Genomic DNA, 25,209 nt, shown 5'->3' on the forward strand with positions numbered 1-25,209 from the left:
TGATTTACTTAAATAATTGATTAATGGCATTTTATCAGTGGCTTGCTTGTAACCCATTCAACGAGGGATTTAAGGACATCATAATAATTACGAACATCACTAAGAAATATATTAACTGGCAAAAAACCTCTGTGCAATGCACACTGTCTGCGTGACTGTCATCGCGTGGTTGTGGTGCGTTACATTACTGATGTAAGGCTCCAGCAGCTGGCAGACGTAATGTAACCCCTCTCCCCAAAACCTGTACCTGTCGTACAGTGATTGTTCAGGCAAAGTTCTCTAAATATTCTCTCGCGCCTGAGCGCTCTTCGCACAAGCTGTGCACCAAGATTCACCGGGCTCTCATAAAACAGTCCATTTTCCAAGAGAACTGATTGGTCAGTAGGTGGGGCTGTTATACCTGCTGAGCTCTTATCCTGAATTTATCCTGCTCCGGAGCAGGTTAGGTGATCAGCATAGGTTACCGCGACAACGTAGCCCGATAGAAAGTCAGCCACCTTTATGGTACCGAAAAGCCAGGGTTAAGCCTGAAGTTATCTTGCTAAACCGTAATCCAGCTTTATGGTACAGGCCTCAGAGCCTCCAGTTCTGTGGAGTTTTGTTTTCAGGATCTCTTTGGAACTTAAATCTTTTTTTAATGTCTTTTTACAACTTCAATTTAGGGTCGTTCCTATAGTATAATTTATCACAGGTGAGTGTTTCTGAAGCACAACAAGTGTCACAAAATTTCCATCTCCCCTATACAAGAGGTGCCTTTTGCCGTGATTGGAAATTCGTTTGTTTTCTCTAAGATATGCAATTAATGACAAGGACAGCATTTTTTTTTTCTTTAAATGAAATACAGCTGCTATTTCATGTTTTTGTATTCAACATCCAAATGCACACATCGCTGGCAACATTTAAATGTCCACGTGTCTTCACTTTGCTTTAACCCTACTGTTTACTGCTATTTTATCTTTCTGCATTAAACGGCCATGTGAAGTTAATCCTAGCGATTCGGAGTGATGAGCATGTTGATAGCGTGCTGTAGCAGACATGGACATTAAACATCACACTGAGTTTAATGTCCCTCCTCTGATGCGTTTGGAGAAGTGAATTCCAGAACAGCTGTTCAGGGATCACGTGACGTGAGGATTTACCTGTCAAGGGGAGATGAGTGTCCCGCATGAATGAACTTTATCTCAACAGAAACTGATCAGGCGTTTAGGAAGGATCAGGTAATCATGGAAGGATTATAATTTTGTCCATCGACTCCCAAACGGTCTTTAACCTCGCAGCACCGGGTATGGACTCTGGACGTCCCTCCACTGACGGGCGGGTGGTGGGAGCGTGTTTCTGTTCGGTGCGGCCGCCGGGGTGGAGGAACCAGGAAGTGCCTGTCAGACAGCGAGGATGGCGCTGAGGGCTGTCGGGATTTTGAGGAGCTTTCAGAGAAATGTTCGGGTGAGCTGTGTGATAGTAAACTGATTCAATTTAACGCTAATCTCTATTAATCAACCACAGCAGCTTGAGACCGGCAGGTTACTGCAGGAAATAGATACTGACAAATATGAGGTGATAGACTCTCAAGAGGACACGTGTATACCATTTGTTCACATGCTTAAGCATGACCCTTATTGGTTTTTAGATTTCACTTTTGATCGGGGTTTTTTTTTTTGGCACGAATTCAGGTTAATTCATTTTTGAAAAGTGCAGAACACGCCTTAACCGCTCAGTGGCGCTGTTGCTCCTGCATTTAATAAAAGGATTCCATTGAAGCCTGGTTTTTTTTTTAATCCCAAGCATGACCTTGTCTTTTTAACTGCCTTCATCCAGACCTTCGGAAGTGTTAAATTGAAATCAACCTGTCCAGTGGAAGTGAGCCATTTGGATCATTTGGTTCTGACCGTGAGAAGTGTGCCAGACACGGTTCACTTTTATACCTCTGTTCTAGGCATGGAGGTCATCACTTTTAAGGTGGGCAAAAGGTTATTTGTATTTTATATGGATATATTTATTTTTGTTATTAGTAGTAGTGTTAGAGGTGGTCTTAAGGTCAAATGATATCATGTTCTACAAATCGGGATCAGGAAATATTAAATACTTTTGGTTTGAGGTTCATTCATCCATCCACTGGGTGGCAGGCTTTGATTGTATGTCGGGTCCCAACACCCTTTTATACTCTACTATGACTCTTCAATAACAACACATGCCATCTTTGTGTTTTCAAGGGAAACCGTAAGGCTCTGGGGTTTGGTCAGCAGAAGTTTAACCTTCATCAGCTGGGTCAGGAGTTTGAGCCCAAAGCCAAGCATCCAACGTCAGGTTCTGCAGACTTGTGCCTCATCACAAAAACGCCTCTGGCCACAGTCGTTGCACACCTGAAGGTCTTCCATTCATTTGCTTTAGGATATTAATGTCTGTCTTAATCCTGTTAAATACACTCGTAAAAGGTCTCAACCTGCACATGGCTTTGAATGTCACATTGTTGTGCCACAAATGGTACAAGGGGCTTCTGAAATTCTCATTTTCAGTTTCTTTTGTTTCCCCTTCAGGTCTGTGGAGTGAAGATAGAGGAGGGTCCAGTGGAGAGGAGCGGAGCTGTGGGGGCCATCACCTCTCTTTACTTCAGAGATCCAGATCACAATCTTATTGAAGTGTCAAACTATATCCAGTTACACTCTGAGGGATCCTCTTGAGGTTGTTTGGCCTTGTTTGAGCAAACGCTTTCTGTCACTGCATAACCTCTTCAGTGGAACTCATTACACACTTTGGGTTTCATGTCAGATTCAGTTAGATAACTTTTTTTCCCCTAAAAATAATACAGGTAATAAGGGAACAAAATACAACCTGGCATCTCTACATAAAAAGCAAAATCTGTAAAGGTCAAACCATAATACAGTATATACTGTTTAATGTATATATAATGTTAGCAGAAATAAATATTGTTTTGTCTTGACAACCCTTTTTTTATTATGCAAAGACACGCAGCTTTGTTGATGCTTAAATTACATGTAGAACAGATTGTTGTTAGGAAAAATCTTCATTTTGTGAAGAGAAACATGAAATTTTAAGGGCAGGAAATAAAAGGTTCTTCCATATGCTCACAGTTATGTTCAACTTTTAATATACTGTAATTTATTTGATGTTAGCCTTTGCCATAATATGTTCATAAGACAGTTAATGTATTTGCTGGATATCTAGGTTTAATGAATCAAATAATTAGCCTGTCAGAATAGAAAGTATACCCATTGCAACTACAATCAAGGTAGACATGAAGAACACATCAACCCAGAAACATTTAATTCTGAAGCAAATTTCCGACTTTAAATAAAAATGAAGTAATTATTTTTCCTTCACTCAGGGTTGTAGAGACAGTGAGATTAATTTTTTAGATGACTTACTGCACAGGTCACAGAAATAGACATGAGACTGGAAATACACATGACATTTAAAGATGCACTGTATTAGCTTGCAAATTTTCTTGGATAGTTGGCATCTATGAAATTACCTCTTAATGATTACATTAATTTGATCAGTAATGAAGACACAACTACAACAATACTAAACATGTAAGCACCATGAATTGGAGACGCTAGAACCAGTAGAAATTCATAAGGTTGAAGTCCATCATGCTTCAGACTTCGGCTGAACAGGCTCCTCTGGTAGCTATTGACCGTTAACGTGGTGGACATGCAGATCCATATTCCGAGCCGTCACTCATGGTTCAGCAGGGCGCTGGCATTCAGTCATTGTTCCACTAGCTACAAAATTCTGGCACTATTGCACCAATGTTGATTGATCAACAATCACTACCCTGGCAACTTGTCTGGTGAATTTGCCATTATCTCCTCAATGTTGATATTTTTTCAGCATGGTCCCATATTTAGGAAGGGTGTGCTAATCTGGGATCAGGCTTGATAAAGCCATTATTGGTATATCACTAAACTGGCCCTGCAAAGATGTTCAAAAAAATGCAGAGAAAATGTTTTAACATAGTTATACTTCATGACTGTGTATTGTAGCACATATTTATATTCGTTGGGGAAGTTGCATGTGTTACATATGAAGAAAATTGGTCTCCAGGAAAATGAGGATCTGAAGCTAAACGTCTAAGGAAAAAAAAACCAAACTACAGCCATTGTTCTTTATATCAGCAGTACTTAACTTTTTAAAGTCTGATCCTGCATAACCTCACCTAACATCAAAATAGACTCAACAAACCCCCCCAACTTAATTTACTTTGCTTGAATATTGTCATATACAGTTTTGAATTCCTGGTATGCAAGTTTGGCTTGATGTAACAGTCTAGTATGACTTAAAGGTGTGTTTTGCTGTCATACGTTCTGCCCCTTTCATCATAAAAGCTTGCATAGATATGTGTTCCTGTACATGACAGGATAATGACGACTTTTTTTACCAAACCATTGAATGTGAGATTCCCATAGGTGAGACTGAGAGAAGTTGGACAGCGTCCTTTCTGTTTCTTTCCTGTTAACTTTAGAAATTGGGCTTTCAGGCACTCAAAAGCAAAGTTTCTGTGTCCAGCTCTGAGGTTTCACTGCTATTGTGTCTTCTGTTTTCTCTGGGTGGAGAACACACGATAACCATACATCTGATTCACTGTTTCTGTGGCTGGAGTTCCTTCATTGTGTCCCGAAGCAAAAGGCTGAACAACCATCCTGTATTTATCATCAAGCGAATATAGTGTTCACAGCACAGTTGACCATGTCAATGAAGGAAGTGTTCACAGGATGACTTTCCCAGAATTGTAACACAATGGACGTGTATAACTTGAGCTAATCTCTTTACAAGCATACACTTACCATTTAAATTTCCTGCATTTTCTCTGTGTTCTGTGCTTTTTTTTGTTGTTGTTGCGGTCTTTCACATGGGCAGTTCCTTTTTCTGCGATTATTTTATGCATGTAGTTTCGTACACTGACAACAATTCCACAACATAAAGATACATACAGTGTATGTCTTAATCTAAAATGTCAGTAGTCATTACTAGAATTACTTTACGATTACTGTTTTGGTTACTTTGCTCTTGGAACTTTATTTTTTCATAAAGACACACAAATTATATCAATTTATTAAATCTGTTGTTTTTCTCTTTGCTGATTACTAGCACTTATTGAAACACACACACACACACACACACACACACACACACACACACACACACACACACACACACACACACACACACACACACACACACACACACACACTGCCACAGAGATGTCAGACTGTTTGGATTTCTCGTGTTTTGTGAGGTTGGTGAATAAAACCAGGAACTCCACAGTCATCCACTTCTCCCTCTGAGGATATTTTGCCACACTTAAATTAGGGTGCGACCCACTATTTGAGAATTGCTGGATTAACTGAAGAACCACACAGGGAAATCCCTCTCTTGTCTGAAACTAGACCACTCGACTCATTTGTGTTTGGACTCCAAATGCAAACATGAAAAATAAGCACTTAAGTGCTTCTAGTCTATAAATAATTTGCTTGTTCCAGTCACAGAACTGAAAAATGCCTGTCATCACGAAATCAGCACCGCATACATTTCCCTATTTGTAAAGTATTTACTTGCAATGATTAAATAAACTTTTGACTAATATGTCTTTATGTCATAGCAAGTCACTATTTCCCCTGCAGATTTTTATTTTAACTCTAATTCATGTATGCTTAAATGATTGTTTTTTTTTATACAAGCCCAATTCCAAAGTAACTGGAAACACTATATAAAATGCAGTGACGTGTGGTGAGGTTCATGGCTGGGGAGGCACCGATGTCATCATGATCACTTGATCAGATTTACAAAAATATTAACCTACAGTGTAGCTTATTCACCATTTAATTAGCAACAGTGAGTGGGTTATGTTAAAGTCTCATTGCAGAATTATTTACACATACAAACTGTAACACACAAATCAACTTATTTGATTAAAAAAACGTAATGTTGTTACCTACCTGTTAATATGTCAGGTTTACTTGTAAATGAAGTCCATGCGCCGCTCCCTCTGAACAAACGCATCAGTAACTTATTTGTAGAAATTGTCCGTATCTTCCTTTAGTTTGTAATATTTAATCCTCCATTTGAATAGGTTAGCGGAAAAAAAATAATTGCTGCATTTCACTTAATGTAGATCGTAGCCTGCATTCACTTATTCTTCAGCTGAGGAGTCCCAAGACGAATCCCTGGGATCACCAGCGCCCCCAATCCATGAGGCCTCACCTAGTGCCTTTTCACAGCGGTTTCAGGACCTCTCAACTCATGAAAGACATTACACACATGCAGCTGTTGACAAAAAGACACTGTACATTTTATACATTAGCTAAATTACAGGAATTTAGTTGATAGAGCAAAAGTGTTTGAACATTTTAATAGCGACATATAGAGAGATAGCATTATGGTCTCACTGTGGGGGACTGCTTGTCTTCTATGGTGACCAGCAGCACGGGGGCGCCACAGGGGACCGTTCTATCCCCCATTCTCTTCACCCTCTACACATCAGACTTCAAGCACAACTCGGATACATGCCACATACAGAAGTACTCCGATGACACCGCGATAGTGGCATGTATCCGGGAGGGTGATGAGGGGGGGTACAGGGCATTGGTGGCTGACTTCGTGGAGTGGTGCCAACAGAACCAGCTCCAGCTCAACGTCTCCAAGACAAAGGAGATGGTTCTGGATTTCCGGCGGGCAACTCCCTCTCCACAGCCGGTGATCATCAATGGCAGTGAGGTGGAGGTGGTAGAAAACTATAAGTACCTGGGACTGCAGCTAGACAGCAGACTGGACTGGTCACTCAACTCCAACTGTGTGTACAAGAAGGGGCAGAGCAGGATGTACTTCCTGAGGAGGCTGGCCTCCTTCAACATCTGTCCTAAGCTCCTTTTCATGTTCTATCAGTCCGTAGTCTCCAGTGTGCTGTCATACGCCATTGTGTGTTGGGGTGGGGGGGCCAGGAAAAGAGATATGGACCGTCTGAACAGACTCATCCGCAGAGCAGGCTCAGTGGTCGGGCTGAGCCTGGACTCTGTGGATATGCTTCTGGAGAGCAGGACCATGTCTAAAATTAAGGCCATCATGAACAACACCAGGCACCCCCTACACACCACCTTCTCCCAGCAGAGAAGCACCTTCAGCGGCAGACTGCTGTCACACAGCGCCTCCACAGAGAGGCTGAGGTCCTCCTTCGTGGTGCCATCAGGGGGTACAATGACTCTCTCAGGAGGAGCGGGGGGGAGGTGGCGAGGTCAGCACGGGGTTGAAAATGGATTTAATTTAATTTAAATTTAATTTTATACTGTTGTATATATATATATATATATAAAATTTATTTATTTATTTTTTATACTGTTTTTATATTTTAATTCAATTTTATACTGTTTAGATTTTATTTTATACTGTTTATATTTTAATACTGTAATATTTTTAAATTTTATACTGTTTATATTTTTAGTTATAGTTTAGTATATAAGTCCTGTTAGTGCTGCATGTGCCTGTCTGTTAGTGTAATGTATGTCTTGTGGTATGTCCTGTGATGTCAATGTTTCCTTTTCTCCTGGTGTTTATCCAGTATTATTTGTTAAGTAATGCCTGAGCAGTGGATATATGCAATTTCCTCCGGGATTAATAAAGTATCTATCTATCTATCTATCTATCTATCTATCTATCTATCTATCTATCTATCTATCTATCTATCTATCTATCTATCTATCTATCTATCTATCTATCTATCTATCTATCTATCTATCTATCTATCTATCTATCTATCTATCTATCTATCTATCTATCTATCTATCTATCTATCTATCTATCTATCTATCTATCTATCTATCTATCTATCTATCTATCTATCTATCTATCTATCTATCTATCTATCTATCTATCTATCTATCTATCTATCTATCTATCTATCTATCTATCTATCTATCTATCTATCTATCTATCTATCTATCTATCTATCTATCTATCTATCTATCTATCTATCTATCTATCTATCTATCTATCTATCTATCTATCTATCTATCTATCTATCTATCTATCTATCTATCTATCTATCTATCTATCTATCTATCTATCTATCTATCTATCTATCTATCTATCTATCTATCTATCTATCTATCTATCTATCTATCTATCTATCTATCTATCTATCTATCTATCTATCTATCTATCTATCTATCTATCTATCTATCTATCTATCTATCTATCTATCTATCTATCTATCTATCTATCTATCTATCTATCTATCTATCTATCTATCTATCTATCTATCTATCTATCTATCTATCTATCTATCTATCTATCTATCTATCTATCTATCTATCTATCTATCTGTATGGCTACCAGCACAGCTATCTGAGCTATTGCTCAATCCATGGTGAGGCTCGGCTGGCTGGTGCCTCACCGCAGGTCTCTGCTCCGTATTGCAGCGGTAAATGTGAAAATTCAGCGATTTTGACTAAAAATAACCTAAAATTGGTGACGCTAAATGGATAATAAGTTTATAATACACATCGCTGGATTAATATTAGCATTTTATTTATTTATTCCATTTTCCGTTTTTGTCTTTCATGATGGCAGGCGAGGCCGTGCCTCACCTGCCTCCCCTGACCGCACGTCACTGATAAAAAGCCAGTAAAAATAAACAGTAATAAATCTCTGGTGCTGAACCCAGCACAAGAGAACATACCTTAAGTTAAATATGACAAACTTTATTGTCATTTTATGCATATGTGCTCACATGTGCAACAGTAGTGCCTATACAGCTGTTACGTTACATTTTCTGCTAACAACACTCCATAGGTGTTAGGAAAGAGTGGGAGACAGGTTTACACACACAGAGCTACGCTGGGACCGTGGAGTGTAGCTTTAAACCTAACTTGAAAAGATGTCTTCTGGGTGGCAGTGTCAGTGGTTCCAAAACCTGTATATGCCTCTATTTAGACATTTGAAATTCTTGAAAGATACTGCCATTGTCTTTTATGCTTCTGCTTGACAGGTGGGCAACAATTCTGGAAGACAGGAAATCCAAAGGGCATCTATCCCCAGTACATTTCTTTTCCCACCCAACCAGTCAAGGCGGATGAACGCCCCCCAGAGTCTGGGTACTGCCTGGAGTTTCTTTCTCAATGAGGGAGTTTTTCCCTGCCGCTGTTGCTTATTCTTGCTCTGGAGGGTTGCTGGTTTTCTCTGTATGTTGAAGTACTTTGAAATGTCTGTTGATGTGATTAAGCACTGAATAAATAAAGGTTGATTGATTGATTGATTTCAACATTAATGCTGCCTTCACAGATAGGCAAGTTTTCCATGCCATGTGTGCAATCACAACTCTGTTTCAGTTCCGGTCCTGGCTTATGTGTTTTGTGCTGGTAGCGATGTGGAAGGTATTTTTCTACTTTAGCCATGAGGACATGTCAATGAGTTCCAAACACTTTGAAATGTGGATTTGTCAGACTTTGGTTCTGAGACGGTTTCAACTTAGATTAGTTTACGATGTTTGTGGATGGTGTTGATACATGGCTTTTGCTTTGCATGGTAAATGCAGTATGACTGTTTACTGATAGCATTATAAAGTGCTCCAGAATGTTTCAAAGAATCTTGTTGGTTTCTAACAAAGTAATGCATGAGGGAATGAAGGTCATCAGCATTCAGAATCTGTTTTCATTGCATTGATTTCTCTCAGTCCATGAAACTTCTGATGAAACCATAGACTGTAATCATTTAAATTTTGTGTGAATAAACCAAATAATCATATATTTATAAAATATATATTAACATACATCTAATTCACATCTAATATATCGTGATATATATATTACCGCAATATCTTAAAATATATCACCTTTGTACTGTTCTGAATTGAATGGAATGTCAGGATTAGCAAATGATTGCATTCTATTTTATTCAAGTTCAGTAGTTTTAAAATTAGCTTTGTAAGTCATGAAAATGAGAGGAAGAAGTGGACATCATACAATATACATTGTAGTAGTTTTATTGAAACAAAAATACACACACAAAAATGCTACAATCACATAAAGAAAAGCTTATAATGTGGGAATGAGGAAATACTGATGCATGTTATGAACATAAAACATTTATTTTGCTTAAATTAACATTTAAAAAATCCATTATTTGCCATCACACCTTGTATAGCACTTTTCACCACTTGCATCTGAATATGTAATCTTGACTTTTTCATGCATATTTTTCAGCTCCTGTTCATACAACTCATATTTCTCAAATAAATCAAATCAAATCAAAAGATGAAATTAAATAATCAACCACTACATACAGTAGACACGTAGGCTAATTTTCATATATCATTAGTGTCAAGTAAAATAAAACAGCTGTTACCTAGCTGTGTTTGTCTACATATGAAGGCGTACAGTAGATCGTGTTCACTGCAGCAGTGACATGAGGGCCCTGCAGTCCCTCAGTCTGTCCAGTTCCTCCACCACACCAATTAGATCCTCTATATTCTCGGAGGGCAGGACAGTCGCTGCGTTGTTTCTGAACTTTTTCCTGAGGCTCTCATCGGTCAGTGGGTTGCGCCAGTGACCATAGAAGGTGTCACAGTGCCCCTTTAGAACGTCTCCTCCAACGAGAGTCACCTGAACTTCACCATACATGCGGTTGAAATTAGCTGGGTTGTCATGGGGATGCTCCACACGGACACAATTTAGCAGAGCATGCAGGTCAGGGCGCATCATTGCGGCGGGTGTGAAGGACCACACAGTCACCTCGCCGTCCAGGAGAGCGCTGCAGGCGTTGAACTGGAAGGAGTGGCGCGCCTCGTGCTCAGACTCAGGAAAAGGCCTGTTGATGTACTTTGATTTGGGGACTCTGAGCAGAATTTCTTGGACTTCTGCTGGAGACACAGTGCCAGGACCAAACCCAACGAGAAGCTTATGGACTGAGGCTGCAGCATCTGTCACCCAGTGCATCCCCAGATGGGCTGGGAAGCGCTTGAAGCCCATGTCCTGCTCCTCCAGCAGGAACATATGGCCATCGCTGGGTGATTGCAAAGGCTGCGGTGCATAGTCTTCATAAAAAGCACTGAATCCTGCCACCCCAGCAACAGCATCAAGAACCAGAGCACTCGCCTCAAGGCCTCGGGAGGCGAGCAGGGCAGCCTCTAACCCCAAACGTGAGGCATTGCCAATGTGGAGGGGTTTAGACTGAGTGGCAGCATTAGCCATTGGGGCTCCTGATAGAGAAGCAGCTATAGCCAAGGCATGGCTGCACTGTGACTGATCCAGAGACAAGAGGCGAGCACAGGCAGCTGCACTGCCCATGGTCCCAACCACACTGGGAGGATGAAACCTTTTGATGAAGAAGGCAGAAAGAAAGAGCTATTGAAATATTTGGAATGATGTATAGTTTGACTCGTCAATAAACCTATAACAATGCTTGTTTCTGTATAACTGCTCCTTTACATAACCCTCCGCCTGCAGTCACATCATATGTAGCAGGCGATGTTAGAAGAGATGGATTTTTACTACAGTAATTTCAGTCTTTGACAAGAACAGAGATCATGTGGTTTTTAACCTCACCTTGTGTACACAGCAGCCAAAAAGCATTTGATTTACCCTCACACTAATTGTGCTGGAACTACCCACAGAGATTAACATAATGACATGCCATTCAGCGCTCACTGAAAGCAATAAGTGAATGCACATTATAGTACAATAACCTTACTGTAAACTACATGGCACAGACACAGAGCTGATCTCATTAGGCTGGTGTGAATACTTGCTCTCTTTGCAGAACATACATACAATGATTTTTGAAAATGTACTGACATTATATCTGTTAAGTGATCTCCCAGTGAGGTCCAGCATACTTCAAAAACTACTTGCGATGTTGTTATTAGCTCATAATTGACATCATCTTGATTCAATTTGACTGTGTTCAGAGGCACTCACCTCTTGGGGATGTTGTGGGCCTCATTAGAGAACCTCATGAGTCTGCCCTGGATCTCAATGCCGACATTGAAGGACAGCAGAATGTCCAGGCCACTCGGCTTGCTGTTAACAGGTATCATGTCACTGAGTGCTAACACAGCAGGGAGCACTGCGCCTGAGGGATGAGTGGCGGGGTGCCATGTATCATCAAAATCCATGGCGTGAGTCTGCATGACAGAAAAACATGCACACAAAAAACAAAAGAATGTAAAATGTGGTGCACAGAGTTGCATGGTTATATTACAGACAAACATAGCATTTTTATGCATCATGCAATAGACCTAGCAGATTAGCTGGTTGTACATAATTAGAATTGTTTGTTTTTTGGGTTTTTGTTTTTTTTTGCAGACTTGTCAAGTGGATTTATTCCAGTATTTTTTCATCAACCTCACTTGTGTGTGTGTGTGTGTGTGTGTGTGTGTGTGTGTGTGTGTGTGTGTGTGTGTGTGTGTGTGTGTGTGTGTGTGTGTGTGTGTAATCAATGTTTCTGGCCATGGTAATGGTTTGAGTGCACTGGGGAAAATTGAGACCTATCTCTTTCCACTATTTATACTCACAGCCACTCCATTGACAAAAGCTGCCAGTGTTGGGGAGAGCCTGGTGCCGCTGCGTCCGTACACAGTGCTGATGTCATCAGGAGCGTACATGTACTGAAGGGGAAACAGACACAAACAGACACAAACACACGGCTTTGTCAGGATTATTTTCAAGTCAGTTCTGCAGTCATAAATAAGTATGTAAGTAAGTACAGTGAGTGAGTAAGTAAGTAAGTGAGTAAGTAAGAAAGTAAGTAAGTAAGTAAGTAAGTAAGTAAGTAAGTAAGTAAGTAAGTAAGTAAGTAAGTAAGTAAGTAAGTAAATAAATAAATAAATAAATAAATAAATAAAATAAAGAATAAATAAAACAAGCCCTGCAAACTGTTGCAAGTGAGAGAAAATGAATCATTAAACTTGTGTCTGAACTCAATTTACATCATGAAACTCAATCAATAATAAAAAATTTTGTACTCATCTCAATTGCAATCTGTTTATTTATAGTCACTTAGACTATTGCTTTCACCAGCCTTATCAACTCATACTAAATGAGAAATCCTACAAAACCCATTGCTGTCTTTCCTGCCTCACCTGGCAGTGCTGCAGAGCCAATTCAAACACATCTGTTGTGCTGCCGATCAGACCGACTCCAATGCTGTCCAGGACCATCCTCTTGCTGCGGTGGAGCACTCTGGAGGACAAGTGCTGAGGTTTGACTTCACTGATAAACCTCCCAAAGCTGGCTGTGACTGTGTCCTCAGGTGCCTGATATTTAACCACTGCATTGGGAAAAAGCAAAAGGAAGATAGAAAAAAGAGTAGATTGACTTAGTTTAATTGTCTAAAAATAAAAAAACAGCGGTTTGTGTCATGAAAGAGGGTAAATTAAATACGAATACATCAAATGTTAAATGTACCTTCCACTGCAGCCTTATGAAGCCCTCTGGCAGTACAGACTGGTCTTAGAGTTTTCTGTAGAATAAAGAGTACAGAATATATTTACTGGCATATTCAGTAAGTGTTTGATGTAATGCACCTATTTTAATTTTTTTTTACATTTTAGATCCTCAATAGGCTGTGAACATAGATCTCATTTAATTTCAGCTTACATTTGGATCACAGAGATAAATATCCCTGGTTACCCTGCATTCCACAGCTATTTTACTGCTGTGGTGGTGCCGTAATGAGTATAATATGGCATATTCTAAGATATTACACTCACCTGACTATGTGCACAAAAACACTTGCACAGTGCATTTTATTTGTAAAGATTTGTATTAAATTCTGCTAGACTACATGTAACAAACACTACAAAACAAATATCTTTAAGTTCTTACCTGGAATCTGGAGATCATGTTCTCCGAAGTCTCTCTTCACTCTTCTTTTTCAAATTGTCTGATGCAAATGGTTTGGAGTCTAATTCTGATGCTTTTTGGATAGGGATGGTACCTGCCTTATATAGACCACAACTTAATGATTGCTAATAGTGGACTGGGCGGAAACAGGGAAGTGCAACCTAATCCATGAGGAAATTACACGAAGATGAGGAATTTCCACAGTTGTCAAAACCATCATTATTATCATCATTGTTATAAATAGCATCACCCTCCTCAGAAAAGTAGGAAGAATGAGCAACAATTAAGTATGTCCTCAGGTTACAGACTCTAGGGTGGCATCAGGGAATTTTCACAAACTCCACCCACAAGCACCTTATTTAGGAAAAACTGTCCCCCCTGCTTCAGAACAACTCAGCTCTTCATCTGCCCAAACCTATTCACCAGGTGAGTCATTGATTACATTTACTCTGTGTGTAAACAGGATTTTATTGCCACATACAGAGATATTAAATAGCATACTACATTTATGTAATAACTGTCCTAGCCTATTGGTAGAATTTCATGTGTAAATCTGCTGCTGTTTCTCTTTTATTGTCATTTAGCCCCTTGTGACGGGGCTGGACCAATGAAGCTCAAATTTCTGTAAGAGTTTGAAGAGATAAGACAGAAAAGTGCCTGTGATTTTTTTCGACTTATATACGTATATTCAGTTTGTCCCTTTGCTTTTTGATATTCTTCTTCTTCTTTTCCTTTCGGTTTTTCCCTTCAGGGGTCACCACAGCGAATCAATTGCCTCCATCTAGCCCTGTCCTTTGAATCCTCTTCTCTCACACCAACTATTTTTTCATGTCCTCCCTCATTACATCCATAAACCTCCTCTTTGGTCTTCCTCTAGGCCTCCTGCCTGGCAGTTCAAAACTCAGCATCCTTCTACCAATATATTCACTATCTCTCCTCTGGACATGTCCAAACCATCTCAGTCTGGCCTCTCGGACTTTATCTCCAAAACCTCTAACATGTGCTGTCTCTCTGATGTACTCATTCCTGATCCTATCCTTCCTGGTCACTCCCAGAGAGAACCTCAGCATCTTCATCTCTGCTACCTCCAGCTCTGTCTCCTGTCTTTTCCTCAGTGACACTGTCTGTAGACCAAACAACATCGCTGGTCTCACCACAGTTTTGTACACCTTTCCATTCATTTTAGTTGAAACTGTTCTATCACACATCACACCTGACACGTTTCTCCACCCGTTCCATTCTGCTTGTACACGCTTCTTCACCTCTTTTCCACACTCTCCATTGCTCTGGACTGTTGAGCCTAAGTACTTAAAATCCTCCACCTTCTTGATCTCTTCTCCCTGTAACCTCACTCTTCCACTTGGGTCCCTCTCATTCACACACATGTACTCTGTCTTACTGCGGCTAACCTTCATTCCTCTCCTTTCCAGGACAAACCTCCACCTCTCTAGCTTCTCCTCCACCTGCTCCCTGCTCTCACTGCAGATCACAATGTCATCTGTAAACATCATAGTCCATGGAGATTCCTGTCTAACCTCGTCTGTCAGCCTGTCCATCACCACAGCGAACAAGAAGGGGCTCAGAGCTGATTGCTGATGCAGTCCCACCTCCACCTTGAACTCCTCTGTCACACCTACAGCACACCTCACCACTGTCTTACAGTCTTCATACATGTCCTGCACCGCTCTCACATACTTCTCTGCCACTCCAGACTTCTTCATACATTACCACAGTTCCTCTCTGCGCACCCTGTCATAAGCTTTCTCCAGATCCACAAAAACACAATGCAGCTCCCTCTGGCCTTCTCTGTACTTCTCTATCAACATCCTCAAAGCAAATACTTCATCTGTAGTACTCTTTTTTGGCATGAAACCATACTGCTGCTCACAAATGTTCACTTCTGCCCTTAGTCTAGCTTCCACTACTCTTTCCCAAAACTTCATTGTATGGCTCATCAGCTTTATTCCTCTTCTAGCCTTGCTACCTTTCCACCTGGTCTCCTGGACACACAGTATGTCTACCTTCCTCCTCTGCATCATGTCAACCAACTCTCTACCTTTTCCTGTCATAGTTCCAACATTCAATGTCCCTACTCTTAGTCCTATACTCTTGGCGCTCCTCTTCTCTTTCTTCATGCGAACGCACTTTCCTCCTCTTGACCAACAGTAGTCTAATTTCCAGCGGCGCCCTGTAGGTCTACAGCGCCGATGGCAGTCACTGTTAACCCGGGCCTCGACCAATCCAGTATGGAAGTCATAGGTTTGATTCGCATCTTTGATTTGGCAAAAGTTTTACGCCGGATGCCTTTCCAGACGCAACCCTCTGTATTTATCCGGGCTTGGGACTGGCACAATAAGACACTGGCTTGTGTCCTCTTGCGGCTACATTGCTTTTTGATATTATAATCCTTAAAAATGTCATACTTTATTTTGGACCCAGATACTAAGGCTAATTTATTTTGTGAGGCATGAGTTTCTGTGATTTTTGACTGTGAAGTTTTTCTCTTTTAATTAATGATATACATCTATTAGTAATGAAGTAATAGATTGCATTTCACACCTCATGTTTTATACCAGAAAAAATAAATAAATGTAAATAGAGGTAATAAACTTGTTTCTCTATGTTTCTTATGTAGGGATATGTTGTGTTTCCTTTGTTTCATGTCTTTTAGTTAAAAGAAAAAAATACATTATGGCAACATCTGATGGGTTTCCAGCCAGTTTCTATGGAGAACCAGGAGTGTTAGGCATGTTGTCCAATGGGATCAGTGCGTTCCTTGTACTCCTACAGAACTTTAGCACTGCACACACTGGTAAGGAACCAGAAGGAGTGGAGAACATACTAACAGGTAAACCCTAAAAATATGTTAAACTAATATGATAAAACAGACCACAATGGGTTAATAATGTCTGTTTGTTGTTTTTTAACAGGTGTTCACCTCATCCTGATCGGTGGTATATGCCAACTGGTAGCTGGTTTACTATCTTTTAGAAAATACGATCACCTGAGTGCCACTGCCTTCATTGGCTATGCTGCCCTTTGGGGCAGTTATGGTGCCACCCAAATCTACCTTGGTGCTTTAGCTGAAACTAATACCTCATTAGCCGTGCCACAGCAGATCACAAACAATTTGTCCTCATCGACCAACATGACCAGCAATATTAATTTGAATGCTACCTCAGGGATTCCAGTTTGCCGTTTACGTCTTTCCATGAAAGAGACAGCGATTGCTGGCTTGGTTCCCTACATCCTTCTGTCGTTTCTCATGGCCTTCTGCTCTGCCACAGTCAACTACATCATGCCTTTTGTGTTTGGGTCCATTACAGTCACATTAATTTTTGAGGCAGTGGGTCTGGTAGCAAGGTCCTGGGCACTTGTCGTCTCTGGGCTTCTGGAGTTATTCATTCTGATTTTTGCCATCTATGGCTCAGCTGCACTGTTAGCTAAAGGGCTGACTCAGCGTCTAGTCCTCAGAGGCTTTGGTACCCCTCTGTTCAATGTTCTATTATTAGGAACTAATAACTCTAGAAGCACCCAGAGCGTCGGCCAAGAAAAGAAGAAAAACACAAAATATGCAGAGCCTATGGCTTTGGGTTTCTTCTGTGACACTGTTGCTCCCTTCATCTTTACATTCTACAGCTTTGGTTACATGAAGTCCTTTGGCTTAGGAGTTTCATGGGTCTCAATCATTTTAGCAGCCCAGCTGTTCTCCAGTTACTATGCGTATCTGCGCCACGATTGCTACCATACCACTAAGTTTGGCCTCCATGCCACCTATTGGCTGATCAAAGCTTGGGAGGAGTTCGTAGTATCTGTTCTTATTGTGGAGGAAGATAAAGTTATCTCAGCGAGAGCAGCAATGGTGGGAAATTATTTTTTTATAGTAGCAGGCTTAGTGGTTTGCTTGGGAAGCCTGAGCATGGATATGCTAGAACTTATACACAACGTGCTATTTGTCCTGATTACAATCTCAACAATCCCCCAGATTCCCCTCCAACACTATTACATCTTCTTTGGTGTACTGTGCTCCCTGTTTACCACAGCCTCTCTGTATGGTACCTTTGCACATCTTATCAACACCATAGCAGAGAAGTCTCTAATCCCTGTGGGACCACAGACTATCTCTATGGACCAGTTGAAGAAGTCTTTGAAATGCAACAAGGTTAAACAGGGAGACCGAGAGGCACAATATCAAAGTGACCAGGCTTCAGAAGCTCTGTTCTACATCTCAAATGGTGTTGCAGCTCTTTCGGCTCTCCATACAAGTATATCTAGTACAAATCCTACCTTCCTTCATCTGACTGTCCCCTGGGTCCTTATCTCTGGATCCATAATCCAGGCCTATGTCAGTAGACTTCAAGTCACAGCAGGAGGCCGTTTTGGGTCAGTCATCTCATCCATTTATGCAGCAGTGTGGGCGACCTTGACCTGGTTTAGATTTGCAGGTATGTCAGCGTAATCATTTTAACTAGAAGACTTGCTCCGGCTGATTTACACAAAATTACAATTGAAATGTGGATTTATTTGTAGGTGACCTGCTTCAGCTTTCTACAGAGGTGGCCTATGGTTTTGCAGCAGGGGCCATTGCTCTCCTGGTCATCAATGCTTTCCTTATAATGATTGGTAAGATTAACAAGGTTACAATTTATACGATTCTTCAATTTTTTTCTTACATTGATCTGATCTTTTATTGTTTGTGTCAGCTTTCTATAGGAACCTAGTTTTAGTGTTTGTCACAGCAGTTATGGAGGTAGTTCTCATCTGCTTCTTGCTTTCCACTCTGCATCGCCTTCCTTACCAGGTGGAAAGTAAGTGCAAACATTCTGTTTCGTTATTAGCTATATTTTAAGGTTTTTAAGCTCGGTAGTAGAAATACAAGTCCACATAGTACAATAATTAATCCATTTACTCAAAATATTCTTCCAATAATTTATTTACAGTGGCTGTGCTTGCTCTATTTTCAACAATTTGTTTGTATGGAGCCCTTGCATCAATGATGAACAGCATCTTTTCTCAAAGCTTGTTTCCCATGGGACCTCAGTTAATAAAGGTAGGTGAAGAGGAGACTCATTTATATTTCTCTGCCAATACGTGTCTTTCATTTTCAATTTTTTGACTCTTTTATTCCCTCCCTGTTTGGCCTGTATTAGGAGCAAGTAAAGCAGGAGTCTAATCAAAAGTTACCGTGTCCAGCATTTAACTCACGACTTACCAGCAGCCTCTTTAAGATTGCTGGCCTTCTGGAGCAGGGAGGAGTTTGTGGTCTTCCCACAGATACTGTGTATGTTCTGGCGGCCTCCTGCACAAAACCCCAATCAATAGAGAAAATCTATAACATTAAAGTAAGCGTGAAGAATGAGCTGAAATCATTCAGTCATCCACTGCCAGGCCCTTTTGACATCAATGTGAAACTCATTATGTGGTTATTTTGCTCTTGCCTAGGACAGACCAGCAGAAAAACCCATCTGTATTTGCATTTCTAACATAGAGCAGCTGATGATGGCAAAGCCTCCCTTCAGTCCTTTACTCTGGGACTTTATGAGGAATGTGTATCCTGGAGGCATCAGCTGCATTGTCAGCAAAGGAGACTGGCTGCTGAGACTTGGTAAAGTGTTCATCGCAGTTTAAAGGATGTGTAGCTGGATTCCATTTCCAGTTATTTTCACAAATTTCCAATAAATATCAATGACCACTAAGCCCTAACTTCTTACCTTATGTCGTGCAGGAGTGGGACTGGCATATGACCGTGTTGGTACCAAGGACAGCATCATGATCCGTGTTCCAGACCACACAGTGCTCAGCCACTTATGTGACATCACAGGACCCCTTGCTATCACCTCAGCCAATCCCAGTGGAGAGGCTGACAGCACCCACCACAGCATGGTGATCGAGTAGGTGTCTATCCACAAAACTCTGTTGTATTCTAGTATTCTTCTCCCAGCCTCAAGCATCATGTTTACATTTGGGCAGAGTTGTGTTTTTAATGAATTTTTAAAAAAAATGTAAACTTTTGTAACTGGGTAAGTCAGTCGAGAACCAATTCTCATGTTTTTTGCGATGAGAGGAAGTCAAGAAAATGAAAACTCCTCACAAAAAGTCCCTCAGTTGGATTAGAACTTGTGACCTTGCTGTGAGGCTACAGCGCTCCACCCTGTGCCAATCTTGCTGCCCCACTACTTATTTCTTTGCAGAATGATTTGACCGTTGAAGGCATTTAATTTATCTTCATATCAAATTATTCTTGTGAAATGGATTAGCAACTTTAGTTTGTTATTCATCACCATGCATAGTATGTACACCATGCACTGTACATACACACCAACTAACACAATCTGTTCTTCTTTTGCTGCAGTCGACTGGGGCACAAGATCCAAGGGGTTTTGTGTGACGGGGACTCGAATGAAATTGTTGCCTCCACTGTGGTCAATTGTCTGAAGATTGACGAAGGTAACAGGATAGCATTTCCATTACTTTTTCTTTTTACTGAAACATTTCAAGAATTGCTTTTGAACTGACTCCCCTTATTCTGTTTTCCCAGGAACTATCAGCATTGTGAGAGAAGGCTGCGTCCCCGCAGTGAAAGTTAAGCAGATCTTTGACAGAGTGAAAAGCAATATGGTGTGATTTCATCATTCCTTTTTTGCTCTCCTTCAGACAGTGCTTCATGTCTGATTCTCACAATAACAAAGACCTCAGCTCACCTCAGCTGCCATATGTCCATTAAGCTGCAACTCTTTTAAATTTATGAGAAAAACAAAGCGAAAGCTTATATTACTGCTGTTTGTGTATGTGTGTAAGTGTAATTTAAAGTAATGGGAAAATGTAATAGCAGAATAAATATCCGTTTCTAAGCTGTAGAATTCCTGCAAAATGAAACAGTAAAACTTTGATTTAGGTTAGAAGAAAAATACATTTTTAGATATATAGTGGCTGCTGGAAATGGTTCGTAATTTTATGTATTGTATTTATTTTTAAACTGCACCGTATGTATGTTTGACATGTATTTCACCCTTACTTACATAACAAACAATTAATCTACTGTTTTGTATGTATTTAAGCTATGTTGTTTTCAGATCAATGTGTGGAATTAAACAATCAATCAGAGAAGATATGTAAAAATTGTGTTGATTATTCCAAATGGTACCGTGTTAAAAATTAAAATGACTCTCCAAAATTAAAACACACCAACCAGACAAAGCAATTCTTGGTTTTACTGACATTTTCAAACTGTTATCTAGCAAAGAAACACAGGAATTGCAATTGCAACACAGGCTCATTTTGTTAAATATACTATCTTGACAAACAGAAATGTGACTTAGTGCACACTGTTATTTAATTTGAAAAGACAACTGGTATTGTAGAATCCAAGCTTCATTCAGGGGGAGGCCTCATAGATTCTCATAATTCACTTCAAGAAAGATTTCTGTTGATGCTGTCGACACAACACTCATAGGACATTCATGGTAAGCTGTCTGGGAATTAGTTTCCATGTGGCTCATTATAACAGCTGGTCAAATGGGATATGATAAAATACTGAACCGGACAATGACCTGAATATATTGGCCAGGTTGAACCTCTTGGCTTGAGTGGCAGCTGGGAAGCTCATAGAACACTCCCAGCCTGCCTGTGTGCTTTAATCGACATTATATTTATTTAGACCAGTAAATTATCCTTTAAATATATGATACACAAATCTATTGCCAATAGTAAACACAACTGGAATAAATGGCTCAACCCTTGTGTAGGGTTTGTATTGTCCAAAAAAAAAAGGTTTCGTTGAGATGGAACTTTGTTGTGCATATGTTGAGAAATCTATGAATGAATGAAGTTTAAGAGTCTGCTGTCTGGAGAAACCAAATGGGTTGCTTTTTTTATTGTCACACAGAAAGTATCTGCAACCAAATGACAAAGACATCCTTGGGACTTTCCCTGTTTGAAAGAAAACGAAAAAGAAAGAAAGCTAACAGTCTAACAGAAACTGCTGCTCTTTCTGAATAGCACATTACCAGGAAGTTTTTAGTCTGGTGGGAAACGGTTTAAAAACTATGCAACACATTTTAGAGTGTTTTAAGGCCGGTACTGTGACTAATTAACCTTTTACTAGTTCATAAAGCTCCAATAATGCAGTACTTATTAACATGAATCATTTTGAGTTTATTTCTAGCACTCTCTGGGGGAACCCGGCCAGGCTGAAACACACCAGCATAGTTTATCAGGTATACATTACACTTTCATTCAGAAGATTTTCCCGGTTGCATTAATGTCTATACCTGTTAATATTCATCAGTTTCACCAATTAATGAATGATACAGACAGCATTACCTCACCCAGCATTAATTAACTGGCAGCATTAGTTCAAAATGAGTGGTGTGTTTATGGTCTTCCATCAGGTGATGGAAACTGGAAGGTTTGAATCACAAGTACTTGTGGACAAATTTTTTTGACTCAAAAAGCTGTCCAGGTTCACTGCTGATGTGTACCTTTGTCATGTGTTCTTTTATAGTATTCCAGCAACCTGTCTTAATCAACTAAAAACTGCTTGTTGTGCTGTGAAGAGTAGATTGAATGTCTAAGTGTCTCAATCAGTACTCTCTAAAGAGACATTTCACATTTAGGCTTATAATGTTTTTAATTGATAAATACATGTTGATATCAATTTGGTAGCCTGGGAAGTTTGTTGCATACTTGTTAAGGGTTTGCGTCTAAAAGCACTGCACAACCACACACATGCTTTAATTACTATTATATTAAACATGTTTAATCGGCTAATTAGAATTGTACCAACCACCAACAGTGGTAGCAGTTTAGTTGTGCATCAAATGAAAACAGCTGAGGTTTAAATCAAGCAAAGTCTGCATACACGCTGTGGAGAATCTGTACTATAGCAGTCAGGCTTGAAAAGCTCACCTCACATAGACACGTTGTGGGAGATGGGAGCAATGTGACAAAAGCTATGTCTTCTTGGCAGCAGTCAAACATAAACTGGCCAAAGGTAGATCAGAAAAGTTTGGCTTTAAACCACGGTTTTGGTTCAGTTCAGCTTGTTCCTCATGTTCCTAATAGATCAAGTCCTGTCCAACAACTGATGCTGAACTACATGGGTTCCTAACCCACCCACAGCGTTCAGTGGAGACTGAACAGAAATAAAATGCCATCTTATCCTCAGGAGTTTTCACATGTTTACCTATTATCTCACACAATGCAGTGTTGACATCTTGTCATTTCTTGGTGAGTGGAAACACGCCATCGTTCGCCACATGTTCTCTGCTGGTAAGAAGGTTTTCATTTCAGCCTTGTATGAATGGGCTCCGTTCATTCAGATGCTGAACAATATCTGACACGTATGACAGCCTTGCACACCAGCCATCACTTGCAAACAGCTTTGTATAATAGGACTCCATCCACAAAACACACATTACCCAAGAGTTGACTGTGTCCACTAATATTCGAGTACTTGTCAAATTAAGTGCAAATTTCTCACTAATCCCTACCAAAACAACACTTTGCAAGTCTGTGGACATGTCATCAACATGTCATCAATACGCCTGGAAATCATGTAATCTGAGGGGGATTCTGGCTATTTCTTACCACTTCAGGGCCGAGTATCTCATCTGGCTTTGCAGGCAAGTTGCATTGAAGACTGTACCACAGTGTGGGAATTTTAAATGAAAGTTCAGTTTTGGGGGTCTTTCATTCACCTTTATGCCGTTTCTCTGTGTGTTCACACAGACTAATAAAATAGTTTGCTTTCTTGTTTTGAAGTGATGGGTATTTTGTTTGGCAATGGTTTTTAAGCTAGTTTGGGACCTTTTGGCTAGTTTGGGACCTCCTAAAGAAAGATGGCTTTTGTTGTATTGCCTCGAGTTCAAGGTCATTGCTTTCTATTTATCACCACTCATACTATGGCTTCGTCTTGAAACAGAAGTGTGGAGTCAGCTTTTTTTCTTCTGAAAAACTACTCCATCACCATCACCTTTCGTATGAGTCACTTATTGTTGTTACTTAAAATGGGGAAATTGACTACCTGCTGACACTGACTGCTGACACCCAGTGGTCTACAAGTGTACTGTATTATTCTACCACACTAGAATCCAGATTACAGCATTGACCCTCGACGTTGACATTTTAAGAGCAATTATGTGAAAAGTAGGTTATTTCCTGCAGCAGAAACAGGAAGTCATGACTCTACCACAGTGTGGGAATTTAAAGTTTTAAATACAAGTTCAGTTTTGGGGGTCTTTCATTCACCTTTATGGCATTTCTCCGTTTGTTCATGCAGACTAATAAAACATTATGTTTCCTTGTTTTGAAGTGTACCGTTCTCTCACGGCACACTAGTGTGTCGCGTGTGTCATTTTCAGTAGACATAATGAAAAAAATTCAATTGTTATACTGTATATACAGGTACAGTAATAATGAAAAGCTTTGGTAAGGCGCCCTTGAGCAAGGCACCGCCCCCCCCCACAAGCTGCTAATTGGGGCGCACTCCGAGGTCGCGACCTGTCCCTCCACCTCTCTTGTACTGATTGTCATTAACTGCATGCCTACAGGCCCCTAGTGTGTGTTGTGTTCAGGGGCCTGTATACGATGTTTGTGTGTACTCTGACTAACACATATATACAGTATATGCATGTACAAAAAAAACTGGAGTGGAAAACATAATTTCCCCATTGTGTGGATGAGTAAAGTGGATTTAATCTTTTAATCTTTAATCTTTAAATATCACATTTATCTAGATCATACTCAACCTTTGACGTAGGATCTAAAAAAAAGGACTTTAGGGTTTGAAGACATTTCATCTGTCCTCCATGCAGCTTTGTCATTTCTAAACGACTGAAGGAGTTTCAGGTGTATTACATTTGCAGAAAATAGGCCATAATAATAATAATAATAATAATAATAATAATAACAACAACAACAACAACAACAACAACAACAACAACAACAACAACAACAATAATAATAATAATAATAATAATATAATAATAATAAACCTTTATTGTCCCACAGTGGGGAAATTTGTGATTTCATGTGGTTTCTGGAACTACTTTAATAACAAATTTCATCGTAAAAAGCAAAAGTCTTGTTTCAAAATAACCCAATTTTCAGACAGAATGGGTTGATAATATAGTATATAAAGCATGAAATACAAATTACAGTTAAGTTAGTCAGAGAAAAAATTATAGTATTACAGTCAATATACAGATAAACAGGCAAAAATAAATAGAATTGATTTGGCCATTATAAAACAGAACTGAGAACAGCTTGTGTCATGTATGGGAAGGAACAGATACCAGTGTGGCAGCTTTAAATCTCCATGCATACATGGACTTAGCACATTTTTAAGCAAGTGAAT

At 39.9% G+C, this 25,209-nt stretch overlaps 2 protein-coding genes across 2 annotated transcripts; one reads left to right on the forward strand and one right to left on the reverse strand.

Moving 5' to 3' along the window:
* The first annotated feature begins 1,308 nt into the window (after window positions 1-1,308).
* glod5 (glyoxalase domain containing 5) lies at window positions 1,309-2,869 on the forward strand. Its single transcript, XM_068326155.1, has 4 exons — window positions 1,309-1,443; window positions 1,816-1,956; window positions 2,211-2,366; window positions 2,535-2,869. The coding sequence occupies exons 1-4, from the start codon at window positions 1,393-1,395 to the stop codon at window positions 2,676-2,678; spliced, it is 492 nt and encodes a 163-aa protein (XP_068182256.1). The 5' UTR covers window positions 1,309-1,392; the 3' UTR covers window positions 2,679-2,869.
* A 7,531-nt stretch (window positions 2,870-10,400) lies between these two features.
* On the reverse strand, window positions 10,401-13,168 carry irg1l (immunoresponsive gene 1, like). The gene is made up of 4 exons (XM_068326334.1): window positions 13,091-13,168; window positions 12,524-12,616; window positions 11,928-12,133; window positions 10,401-11,325 (listed from the first exon to the last, which is right to left on the reverse strand). The coding sequence occupies exons 1-4, from the start codon at window positions 13,166-13,168 to the stop codon at window positions 10,401-10,403; spliced, it is 1,302 nt and encodes a 433-aa protein (XP_068182435.1).
* Between the last annotated feature and the right edge of the window lie 12,041 nt (window positions 13,169-25,209).

This window comes from Antennarius striatus, chromosome 10 (assembly GCF_040054535.1).
Source record: "Antennarius striatus isolate MH-2024 chromosome 10, ASM4005453v1, whole genome shotgun sequence".
NCBI lineage: Eukaryota > Metazoa > Chordata > Actinopteri > Lophiiformes > Antennariidae > Antennarius > Antennarius striatus.